The 13,418-nt window shown below is 34.3% G+C and overlaps 1 protein-coding gene across 1 annotated transcript in view; it reads left to right on the plus strand.

Annotated features, from left to right (window-relative positions):
* The window catches only part of LOC122751493 (sodium channel protein type 9 subunit alpha), a 211,277-nt gene that overhangs the window by 116,872 nt on the left and 80,987 nt on the right, over positions 1–13,418 (plus strand). The window contains exons 6-10 of the mRNA XM_043998561.1: positions 1,387–1,478; positions 2,468–2,680; positions 8,218–8,281; positions 9,275–9,416; positions 12,910–13,116. Coding sequence (XP_043854496.1) covers positions 1,387–1,478; positions 2,468–2,680; positions 8,218–8,281; positions 9,275–9,416; positions 12,910–13,116 — 718 coding nt within the window. The remainder of the gene's footprint in view (positions 1–1,386; positions 1,479–2,467; positions 2,681–8,217; positions 8,282–9,274; positions 9,417–12,909; positions 13,117–13,418) is intronic.

The raw sequence follows: 13,418 nt of genomic DNA on the forward strand, positions 1-13,418 counted from the left end.
ACTAAAAGAATTACATATATGCATACACATATACAGATTCTCTGGGATAGGAAATGTGTTCACAACACCCTTTTAAGTTTTAACATTCTTTCTACAACTCTCAAGTCTAGACAATTCACAAAACAATAAATTGGTGATTGAATTCAGCATTTGCCAATTTCTAAAGTATATGGCTCTAGCATATTCCTGCATATATACATAATAAATTAATGAGAAAGCATCTTAATGTATTGTTTTATTTGGAAGTAAAAATAGAAAGTATATTTAACAGGAATGTGTGTATGTTTGTATCTATATACAGTGTTTCCAAAGTCTCAGTTCATCTTTAAACTATTAAAGTATGCATATATGCATTACACACATGGACACACAATTTTAGATATAAAATATAGAACTGTGCCTACATGTATACAAAAACATGTTATTTGTGTTATATGCATGTACGAATACACAATGCATTCCATATTGTATAACATGTTCTACATATATACATGCATACATATATGATACATGAAATTTGTGTTATGTTATATTTATATATACACAATGTGTACATATATAACAGGATATTCTCATGTGTGTACATTTGTGGGTACATTCATGCTATCGATATAAACAATTTCTGTGCACATACATGCTGCATACGAAAAAATATATGCATATATGTATGCATGCTTTAAAAGTGTAAACTTGCACCAGACCTTTGCAACATCCTGTAGATATTGATAAATATATTTATAAGGTTTTCCCTCTAAATATTACATATGCACATACATACTTACACACATACATATGTGCATACATACAGCTTAAAATTTCACTAAGAAAACTTTTGGGACAATCTATATCCATATACACACTCCTTTTTCATATTCTGTTTTAAGATATTCTTAATGTTATTTTAAACAGTAGCATATTTAGAATGTTCTGAATCGAGACTCTTCCTTTCTAATCAAACCCTCATATTTAGTGTCTCTTAGAATGCACTAGCACCAAAATACCAAATATTAGCTTTCTTCAGTTCTATCTAGTCAGCATAGCATAGCTATAAAAAAGGATATCCTAGTTTGATTTGATATATTTTTACAGATAAAAATATTTTTCAAGCAAATTAAATTGTCATAGCATTAGCTCTTTGAGGCTTATAATTATTCCTCTTCTGTAAATTTTATGTGGTACATGATGCACGAATAGTCATATGTTCATTTTCTCTATATTAAAATCAATTTCCTTGGTGATTATGAAATAAACACCATCTCTGCTGCATGTAAAATATGACTGAGTTTTTTTAAATGAATTTCCAAAGCATAAAGAGATCCTGATAAAAGACATGGGTAAGTAACAGAAATTGTCTAAATTCTGAATAACTCTGGTTTAATTCTACAGGTTTTTAACAGAATTTGTAAACCTAGGCAATGTTTCAGCTCTTCGAACTTTCAGAGTATTGAGAGCTTTGAAAACTATTTCTGTAATCCCAGGTAAGAAGCGGTTGATGTGAAGGACTAGGCCCTTCATATCTCCAACTGTGGGTTGTTTTATTGTGTGTGTGTGTGTTGTCATTGTGTTTGTGTGTGAACTCCCCTATACAGATATGTGACAGAGTTTGTGGATCTGGGCAACGTCTCAGCGTTGAGAACATTCAGGGTTCTCCGAGCGTTGAAAACAATTTCAGTCATTCCAGGTGAGAGAGAGGTTAAACACCGAGGCTGATTTTGATATCACTACTCATGTTGCCTAAAATCAGGAATCAAAAAGCTGTCGATTTTTAATGAAAATTAATACTTTTCAATGCACCGGCTTTAAAGTCAAAATCAGCCTTTGAGTTTAATCAATTATTGCATGAGTTTTGCAGAAGGTATGCAGCCTTTTGGCTTGCATCTCCATTTGAAATTTTCTTTCCTTCCAAAATTCTTCTCTTTAATGCACATGCAGGATTGAACATTTCAAATAGTTTTCATACTTTAGATCTTAGTAGAATTAGGAAAAAAATATGTCAAAGTATTAGCATGAGGTATTGCATGATATAGTTTTACCAAGATGCTTTTTCTCTACAAACAACTTCTTAACTGAACATGTACATGTTATCCATTATATATTACCAATCAGCATCTTTATTACTGAATTACCCATATACAGTTAAAGGGAGTCAGTTTGTTTGAAAAGCATTGACAGGGTGATGGTTTTTCTTTACCTCAGTTTTGTGATGAAGCATGAACGAGCCGGTTAATCTTTGGCGTTCTAACAAGCATTTGGGACTGTTTTACCCCACATGTAATCAATATCTCATAATTAACACATAAACAGATATTTAGCTGCACATTCACCTATCTGAAATACTCATGTGAACTAGATGACTTCACCGATAGGAGAATGTTGCATGTTTCTTGCAACTTGTAAGAAAGTGTTTGTAATGTTATGCTTGTTAGGGTACTTTAGCTTACTATCATTGACACTTCTTTGTTTTCAGGATTGAAGACCATTGTGGGGGCTCTGATCCAGTCAGTAAAGAAGCTTTCTGATGTCATGATTCTGACCCTGTTTTGTCTGAGTGTATTTGCTCTCATTGGGCTACAGCTGTTCATGGGCAACCTGAGGCATAAGTGTGTGCGATGGCCCCTAGAAGATGAAAATATAACAATAGAAAACATAAATGTTCTTTGTGAAATGGAAAATTACACAAGTAAGAAATGCTACTATTATTGAAATAAGACTTAAAAGTATGTTGTTTTGTGAGAAATATGGAAATGCTACGTTTTTAGCACAAATGAAAACTATTCAGATGCAATCAATATTTCAATCAAGTAGTGTGTGTGTGTGTGTGTGTGTGTGTGTGTGTTTTCCTTCCTTTTACAGTTCAGTTATAAAGATCAATAAGGCAGTATGGTACAGTAGAAAGAATACAGGCTCTGAAATAAAATGACAGTTTCATATCCTACCTTTGGGACATTTCCTCTTGTTCTCCTCCCTTCTACTGTCCCCTTTGCCCCCTCCTTCTTCCTCTTTCTTTTTCTCATTATTATTTTCATCATTATTATAATATTTGCGAGGCAGCTGATGGCACAGTGCATAGAGCAAAGGGTCAAGAATCAGAAAAGCTGAATTCAAATTTGGCCTCAGACACTCAACTAGTAGTGTGACCTTGGATAAGTTCCTTAACTGGTTTCTTCTGTTTCCTCAATTGTAAAATGGGGATAGTAGTAACATCTCTGTATCTGAGGACCAAATGACATAATATTTGTTTTAAAAAACTATTAACAGTGCCTGGTACAGAGTATATACCACATAAATGGGTTTTCCCCTTCTCCCTTTTCCTTCCTTTTTCTTCTTTCTTCCAACACTCTTCACCACTACCACCATTAGATGTGTTAACTTGAACAGGTCCCTGGGACTCCATTTAATTTTATCTTCTATAAAATGAGAGGGATTGAGTAGACGTCCTTCAATGGCCCTTCCAAATTAAAGGCATGATCCTGTGATTTCACCTACATCACCAGAAAAATTATTTGGTCCTTTAAGATTTGAATTTGTATATACAGAGGGCAGCCTCAGAATTCAGACAAGAGAAATCCCCCCGGAATCCCAGTCAAGTACCAAAGAGTTACAGCCAAGATCCTACAAGATGTGACAGCTTTCAATATAAAGGAATGGAGTTTTTGAAATATGATATCCACTAAAGCAAAAGATATAGGCTACAACCAAGAATAGTCTCTCAAACAAAACTGAGTGTAATCCAATATGGGATAAATGGGATAATGAAATAGAGGAATTTTAAGCATCCTAGATGAAAACACCAGAATTGAGAAGACACTTTTAAATGAAAATTTAGGAGTCAAGAGAAACATAGGAAGATACACATTTGAACAATTGAAAAGAATTATTTGGGGGTGAATTATTTATATGCTAATGTGGAGAAGAAACAAAGGTCTTCTGAAAATCCTGTTATCTCAAGAGAAAGTTAAATGTTAGGTAGAAGGGTAGATATATATTTTTTAATCTTTATCTTTATTTCCATCTAACTTTCTGTCTCATTTGTTTTCTTTCTTCCTTTCTTTCTTTCTTTCTTTCTTCCTTTCTCTTTCTTTCTTTCTTTCTTTCTTTCTTTCTTTCTTTCTTTCTTTCTTTCTTTCTTTCTTTCTTTCTTTCTTGCTTGCTTGCTTGCTTGCTTGCTTGCTTGCTTGCTTGCTTGCTTCCTTGCTCGCTTGCTTCCTTGCTTCCTTGCTTTCTTCTGTTATATTTTGATTTCTTAATAGAAGGCAAAAAGTGGTAAGGGATGATCCTGAGGAGGAAATGAGGAGAAACGGAGAGAATTCACTATCTCACATAATAGAAACACATGGCATAAAGACTATTCAAATATGGAGGAAAGGTTGTGGGGAAAAGACATACCGTGAACCTTATTTTCATTTGAAACAGAAAAAAAAAGGTTGAACTTACAAACATATTTAGACACAGAACATAACGAAGAAATACACTAAATACAACTGGTATATGGAGATGGAGGGAAGTTTAAGAAGAAAGGCAAGATAGGTCAGAGAATAGCAAAAAGAAAAACAGACTCCAACTTGAGATGTGCAGAGCATGAAGGAAATAAAAGGACAGAAATAAAGAGTAAAAACTGTTACTCCCTGTGTGAATTTCCACAAGAAACTTAATCACCATATGCCCCATTTCCTCGTCTGTAAAATGAGGGGATTGGAATTAGATGGTCTCTAATTTATCCTTCAAGCTCCATGTAAAATGAATCATTATTTGATTCTCTGGCTTAATATTCAAGATACTTTTTGATTTGAGAACCAGGTGAAGATATGCTTGTTTAGATAAGTTCTATGCTCAAGACAATTTTTAATTCCTGGTCTATAAAAATCATGTGCTATTAGAACAACTGCTCATCTTCTTTAAATAGTATTCAACATACAATTCCTCAGAATGTTACTCCACTTGAGAACTCTTCAGATTATGACATTTTTCTTTTATTTCCTGTTCTTTTTCTCAGACACCCGACATCCCAAAATGTATTCACCTGCTACCAGTGATCAATTTGCCTTTAATAACAAACATGCTTTAATTCACACCTAGCAACTTGGCAGTGATATAAATAAAAACAAAACAAGTAAACAAGAAGGAAAAACACCATTAACAAAATTACTAAGTTTGTAAAATTAGCATTTATGAAATTATTTGAGAAAACAAAAAAACCCTACCTGGTTATGGCATGATGCTAATGTCATACCAAGTATGTTTGCAGTATGGACTGGTTAGCTTTGAAAAGATGAAGAAATCTACAGAGTGTTTCATCCTGTGTTCTAGCTGTATTGTTGCTATTGTTGTTCTGTCATTTTCAGTCATATTTGACTCTCCGTGACCCCATTTGAGGTTTGTTTGGCAGAAATAATGGAGTGCTTTGCTATTTCCTTCTCCAGCTCATTTTACAGATGAAAAAATTGAGTCAAATAGGGTTAAGTGGCTCATCTAGGATCATGCAGCTAATAAATGTCTGAGGCCATATTTGAACTCAGGAAGATGAATCTTCCTAACTCCAGGTCCAGCACTCTATCCACTACACTACCTAGCTGCCCTGTGCTGTAGTTACTAATATCATAAGATCCTATTTTATGTAAGTATAGATTGATGTCTGAAAGGTACTGGGTCTTATAGATGAAGACCTGATGCCTAAAGAGGTTAAAGTGATTTTCTGAAGATCATAGATTAAGTTATTGAATGAGGATTTGAACATGGATCATAGGAGCATTGATTTAGTCCTGGGAGTGATCAGAGATTATCCTCCTGCTCTTTTCTACCATACCACAATGAATCCATATAATCCCTTACCATAACTGGTAAAAATACTCAAACACCATGAAGCCTGACAATAACATTTTCATATCCCCACCCCTAGAACTGCAATCCCTAGAAATGAAAGAGAACATAAATAACTATCAAACAAAACAGGAGGGCAAAAGTTGTGAAAATGAAAAAATGCATATACTTGTACATATTTTATACACACACACACACACACACACATATATGGTTTTTTCTTTGATTTGAAAGGGAACATTTTTGGTTGGAGTACAGTTGTTTAAAATAAGCTTTTTGTTTTGTGGTTGAGAAAAATGACAACATAATTCCTTGATGCTTTGATCATATCTTAAATTGACATTTGCTTATTATGTGTTAGAATCTTACTGTGCAAGACTGCTTCTTCTCCCTCAATTGTTCTGATTCTGTTATTGCCTCTGAGAAAGTTATGTCTATATTTTCCTCTTAATTTTACATCCACTAATTTTCCCCATGTTGCTTCTTGACTTTTTAAATAATAATGTTTAAATAGTTAATTTTTCATTGGGATGTTCTAACTGAATCCAAACTACAAAATGACAATGATTTGTTCAAAATAGACCAAAATGTTTCTTACTTAGGAATGGTGCTTGCCCAGTTGTAATCTTTCCCCAGTCATTTCATTGCTACTTTAAGTTTGACAGATTTTGTGCAAGCATATTTTTATAGAATTTGTAACATATCCATGGCTTCTACTAAATTAATTTTGAGTTTACATTGAATAATTTGTTGTCACATGTATTTCCACAAATGCAGTGGTTAATTTTTGGTACCCACACAGTTTTAAAGTACATTTAAAATAAATTTATATTTATATAAATATTCAATTCATGGCCTTCTGCTTACTGTAAGGATGAAAGAGATGCACCAAATTCTCATTTATTTTATGCCTTAAATGTCATTAAGGCCAGAAAGATTTGATGATGCACTTTCAAAGGGATCAATTTTTTGTGTGTCTACTAATAGATCACTTTGAAGCATCCAACTATTCCTTTTTTCATTGAAAAGAAATACTGGAGTTAATTTAAAAATATATATTTCATTAAAACTCTCATGGGACCAATGATAAATGATATTCTTAATGACTATATTGTTTAGGGATTATTATGAAATGTTCTGACCAACTTTAATTACTCTAATTTATCTTTCATTCTTTTTGCATTTAATCAAGGAGCTTTATTTCAGTGATAGATTTGCTGCTAGTGACCAGCAATTATTTTTTTATCCTTGAACATTTATGGTCCAGTTGATCCTGAATTGCAACTTAAATTCACATGACATGAAATTATAATTATGTAAAATATGGTCATTGGTTATATCCTGATGGAAATATGCAGTGTGAATTTGCACCTTACCTCCCAACTACCTGGTTTGCATATGCCTAGAATTCTACATTTCCAATTTCATTCGTTTTTCATTTAACTAAACAGGGGATTTGGACCTAGTTAAATACATTTGGAAAAAATAATACAGTAAGCTTTATTAGTCATCTACAGTAATGCCTACGTCACTTCTCTTGATAGAAAATCTTCAGTAGCTCCTCATTGCTTAAGGAACTAAAATTCTTTAGCATACTATTAATGTAATGATCAGATGCTTTCTAGGAAATGGAGTTTATATATCTTTGTCTATAGCTATTCCTACATCTATAAACGAGGCAGCATAGCATAGTGGTGGTCTTAAGTACAGATAAGACCTGCGTCCAAGCCATGCATCTAACACACACTGACTATGTGACCCTAAGAAAGATACTTAACTTCTCACTGCTCTAGACAAGTCTCTTAGACTCATTACCTAAAAGAGACCACAGCCTATATAACCTGTTTTGGTAGAAGGAATTTCCTTACTTTCAAAAGTTCATTTCTCTTTAATCTCACAAGAATTGTATGTATGAACACACATATAGAACAGATATGTATATACTATTATATCTTATATAACACATGTGCACACACAGCCAAGTATGTATATATATACACATATACAGTGCACACATGCACACACATACATACATGATGCAGAAGACTTAAAGACAGAGACTGAACTATGATTTCATTGGTGCAGGAAATTATGTGCATGCATGTGTGTAGAAAGACTGTTCACATTTATGTGCATATGTTGATATTTATATGTGTGCATGTTATGTGTATGTTTATGTGTGCACATACGTACATATATAAATACAAAGACCTGAAGAAAGAGGGAGTAATAACTATCACAAAGAAGAAAATGTAAAAAGAAATGAGGTCACAGCCCTAGAAAAGAAAACTTTGCCAGTTTCACATCTTCCTTCTTGCATCTTCCATCTCAGTACTTTTATGACATGCTAACTCTGCATGCTCATTTAGTTAAGGTACTTTTTAATATCTTCCTATACAGGCTATTTCTATCATTTGGAAGGACAAAAGGATGCTCTTCTTTGTGGTAATGGCACTGATGCAGGGTAAGTGACGTTGAATTTTTGCTCCACAAGCTACAATACAAATCAGTCTGGGAACCAGAACGATTGGCCAGGTCCCTATTTATTTCATACATCTAAGGTTTGAATGAATAAAATTCATAAAAAATAAGAAAATCACATGCTTGAAAATTGTACACATAGGCCAGGCTTGAAATAAGCTCTAAATTATCTCCCTTAATTTATTGTTAGGTTTTTCTGTCCTTTACTTAGAGGGCTGAGAAAGTAGAACATAATCCTGCCGTTAGAGCATACTCTGAAAGGTAGTGATGAGGCTCTCCTGGAAAGAAATGGGATGGTGTCTAAGATAATTATAATTACTCTTCCCACTCCCTGGCACTGATTTAATTATTGCTTGTGTGGGTCTGACTGCCATAAAGCTATGATCACTCTTAAAAAAATGGGAAACATGGCTTTGGGTTAATGTCATATACAAATAGAGACCATGATGTTGTTTTCCCCCTTCTGATATACATTGTAGAGTGTTCTACACACAGAAGGTACATAATCAATTTGTTGAATTGCCTTGCTATCAGATGCCTCAGCACTTGAACATTTGGTAGTTAAGGACAGCTTAATTAAAATTTAATGCACTTCAATACATCAAGTCTGGTACCAGGCTGATACGTGAATTGTTTCCAGCTTTGTGTAGGAAGGACCATCCAGCTTATAGTGGGGACTGCTGGCATAACCTTCAAGAAAGTTTAAAGGCTTGGCAAGAGCCTTCATGTGGGAAATTGATTACTTAATCATCTCTATGAGGCATAGAGCACCCTTTTATCTAATACACTCCAAGCCTTTTGCTTGTTAGGACTCTGCTTTGGGCAGTGACAAATTTTTTGGATACAATGTAGCTGTTAGCAGATCTCCAGCTTTAGATATCATTTCCTACCCTATTTCTGAGGTATTAATTACCTGTTCCCAGAACATATTCTGAAGACAGCTGAAAATTTAATACCTCTTTTTTTTTGCATGTAGCCAGTGTCCAGAAGGATATATGTGTGTGAAAGCCTGCACCAATCCAGATTATGGCTACACAAGCTTTGACACCTTCAGTTGGGCCTTCTTGGCCTTATTTCGATTAATGACTCAAGACTTCTGGGAAAATCTTTACCAACAGGTAAGAGCCTTGTGAAGCAAACACTGTATTTTTTTTTTGCATGACATAAAAGGGAGAAGTAATTGATTCCCCTGACTGAAATCTTAAGGAAGGGACCTTATAAAATTTTAAGGCAGCATTTTTACTTTTAATAATATCTCATTCAAATTAGACTGGTTTTACTTTTAATACTAATGAGCTAATTCATTAATAATGAGCTTTTTCTGAGCTCAAATTCTTGGAAAAGGGAATCTGCTTCTCACCCCTTTTTAAGCCCCTGTGATTTTCAAGTCCTTCAAATTCTTAATTCCTTCCTATTTTAGTGTAACATAGCTGGAAACTTACTGTAATGGAATTTGAGAAATGGAATATCTACTGTGTCATTTAGGCAGCTAGATAGCACAGTAGATAGAGTACAGCAGGAAAACCTGATTTCAAATCCTGATTTATTAGCTTATTTGGACATACAATTATGTAAACACCAAGACAGACCAGAGATTAGATTCTGTCTAGGATTCTCAGATTCACTCAGGGTAGGTTCAGACCCTCCTATTAATGGCCCCAACTGAATTTGTCAGTAGTGTGTGAAAGTGGGCAGTCTTCTCCAGTGAGTACCATTTTGTACATTATTGTCTCGTGATTAATTAGTAAATCATTACATCTCATTTCACTTCATTGACCAAAAAAGAATTCTTATAACTTCTAAAATTTACCTAATTGAATCCAAGGAAAGAGTTTATTTGCTGGGACAATCTAGCTCATTATATAATATTTTATATATTAAATAAATTCCAGTTAAGACATATTTGAAAAAGTTTTAGTAAGAATTGTAGGCAAAAATATTCTGATGATTTGTGTATTCACCACATATCTCCTTCATGGTTTTATATTTCTAATAACTTAAGCTTTGTAGGATATAGGATGTAATGTGTGAATCAGAATAATATAAATTTGTTTTTGTTTTCTTACTGTATCTATTGACGTCATTGGTGTAGGAGGCTCCTAGTGAGGAATTTCCTTTCTTTATAATCATTGGTAATTTCTTTTTAACTTCCAGTCTTAATGATTTCCTGGGTTACCGAGGTTAAGTAGGGTTAAGTGACTGGGTTAGAATCACATAGCCAGTGAATATATTAGATAATTAATTGATCATAGGTGTTACTGACTCCAAAGCTGGATCTCTGTTCATTGTGCCATGCTGTGATTTAAAAAAAAATGTTTAGGGGGCAGTTAGGTGGTGAAGTGGATAGATATATAGGGAGATATATGATTTGAATTTAACTTGTTTTTAATAACTATATCATTATTTATCAGAAAAAACTATATTCTACAAATTTTATACAAGTAACAAACTGTTAAGCACTCGGTTGTATTATAACACTAGCATAGTCTGTTGGAAATAGGCTGTAGTGTATCTCTTGTACAATAAAAATGTGATAGTAGCCCATGGTATGATTGAATTCCCATTAAAATCCCATTCTAGTGCCTTAGTTTGGCACCAAGGATATTAGATTCCAGTCAATAGAGTCCACCCTCTGGTAGGTGCCACAACCTTTGAAAGATGCTGGAGTCAGGAGGACCTGAGTTCAAATCCAATCTCAGACACTTAATACTTACTAGCTGTGTGACCCCGGGCAAGTCACTTAACCCCAATTGCTTCACAAAAAAAAAGTTTAAAATATTTCTACATCAATTTATTGATATCTATGAAGTAATTATTAGGACTTGAATATTAATTCAAGATTAGTATAAAAATATTTTTCTTCCTGACATAGAGACTACTAAAGTTAACTCTATAGTATGAATTATTAGATACACAAAGGTTTAAAAACAAACTTATTGAATAAAAGGAAGCTTCTGAATGTGTATTATGTATTAGAGAACGGGGAGAAAGCAAGGAGAAATTCATCAGCAAATAAAATTTAAAAGATTTTCTATAGCAGAAAGGGGACAATGAATGCTTCATCACTGGGTTTATGTTGTTTATTTGCCCCTCTCCCCCATGTGTGTGGCCTGTTTTTCCAAACTACTTAGTTTTGTAAATAGTAATTAATCACCAAGAGCCATATACCATGTTTTAGATATTTTCATGGCTTCTCCTCTCCCAACTTAAACCTACCCAATTACCTACCTATTAAGATGTTTTCATAATTGTTTTTGTTCAGTCATTTTTCAGTCATGTCTGATTCTTCATGACCCCATCTGGGGTTTTGTTGGCAGAGATACTAGAATGTTTTGCCATTTCCTTCTCCAACTTATTTGACAGATGAGGAAACTAAGGCAAACAGTGTTAAAGTGATTTGCCCAGAATCAAACAGCTAGTGTCTGAGGCCAGATTCGAACACAGGAACTTCTAGACTCCAGGCCTGGTTCTCTACCTACTGTTCTACCTAGTGGTTCTTTCATAAATTTAGACTCAGATAATATGTAGATTGCATAGACTTTTGGCCTGTATTATATACAATCAAAGTTACTTTGTGGTAGGGTGGAAGAATAGGTTTGTGACTTGAAAAGGAATTTCTAGATCATTTATTCTAAAATGTGCCCTAAGACCATCAATGATTGGTAAAGCTACAATTTTCATGGAGAAATTCATATTGTGAATAAGTACAGCATAATTATAATAAACCATTGCTTTTGTCACTTGGACCAGTAGTGTCAAAAATAGAGAGGAGTCCCTGCTGCTGCATATTGATTTAGAAAACCACAAATGAGTATTATCTATATTGTATCTTTATTGATTTTGTAAAAATAGTTTTTGTTGTTGTTCAGTTATGTCCAACTCTTCATGACCCCCTTTGAGCTCTTCTTGACAAAAATACTGCAGTGCTTTGCCACTTTCCTTCTTCAGCTCATTTTACAGGTGAGGAAACTGAGGCAAACAGGGTTAAGTGACTTGTCCAGTATCACACAGTTAGTAAATGTCTGAGGTTAGATTTTAACTCAGGAAGATGTCTTCCTGACTCCAGGCCCATCACTCTATCAATTGAGCCACCTCCTTGCCTGTAAAATGGTTACCAAGTACATTTTATTCTGATTCCTTCCTCACTAACACAGAGGAGTTTGGGGGGCCTGCTGGGAGTTTGATACCTGACTTACCACCTTTCCGTGAATATGAGAACCTAGAAATCTAGGATTAAACCTGAATACAGTATTCATATGAGAGGTGGGCAGTTGTTGGTGCTATATACCTTTTTGTTATAGTACTAGTAGTTTTCCATTGAGTTATGCATTTTATTCCTAGAAAAGCACCTAATATGAAATTATAATATATCAACAGATTAAATTTCTTGTATATGCATTGTTTCCCTTCCCCTTATGGTAAAATTGACTTAGCTAACAAAACTTTTCCATTTTAGGTTCTGTACCTAGTAGAACATAATCTTTTTGAAAACAGAACCTGCATCATTTTTGTGTTCGCTTCTCTAGGCCCTTATACATGGTTGGTTTATAATACATGAATTTATGAATTTTAGATTCAACTTAAATATAACAATTTTTTCTCCTCTTCCAGACTTTACGTGCTGCTGGGAAGACTTACATGATGTTTTTTGTCGTGGTAATTTTCTTGGGCTCATTTTATCTGATAAACTTGATCCTGGCTGTTGTTGCCATGGCCTATGAAGAACAGAACCAGGCAACCATTGAAGAAGCTCGGCAAAAAGAGTTAGAATTTCAGCAGATGTTGGAGCGGCTCAAAAAAGAACAAGAAGAAGCAGAGGTATCATAGATGTGACTTAAAAGTCTTCATAGAAGTAGAAGTCAAAAAGTTACTTCCAAAGCTCCTATTCCCTGACTCCCCCCCCAAACAAGATTTATCTAATGACTTTCTTCTCCTAAACTGAATTGTAACTGACACTGTTCTTGAAGCACAATTTGAAGGAAACAGGATGTTTTAGAGAAAGAATCATGTCTCACCAGTTTCCATCTCCCCTGATTAGGATATACGTCATTTCTTTTCATTCTCCATTGAGCTGTACAAGTATTCCTCTTAAAGCCCAGGTTTGGCCATGTTCCTCCCCT

Source organism: Dromiciops gliroides, chromosome 3 (assembly GCF_019393635.1).
Source record: "Dromiciops gliroides isolate mDroGli1 chromosome 3, mDroGli1.pri, whole genome shotgun sequence".
Classification (NCBI taxonomy): Eukaryota; Metazoa; Chordata; class Mammalia; order Microbiotheria; family Microbiotheriidae; genus Dromiciops; species Dromiciops gliroides.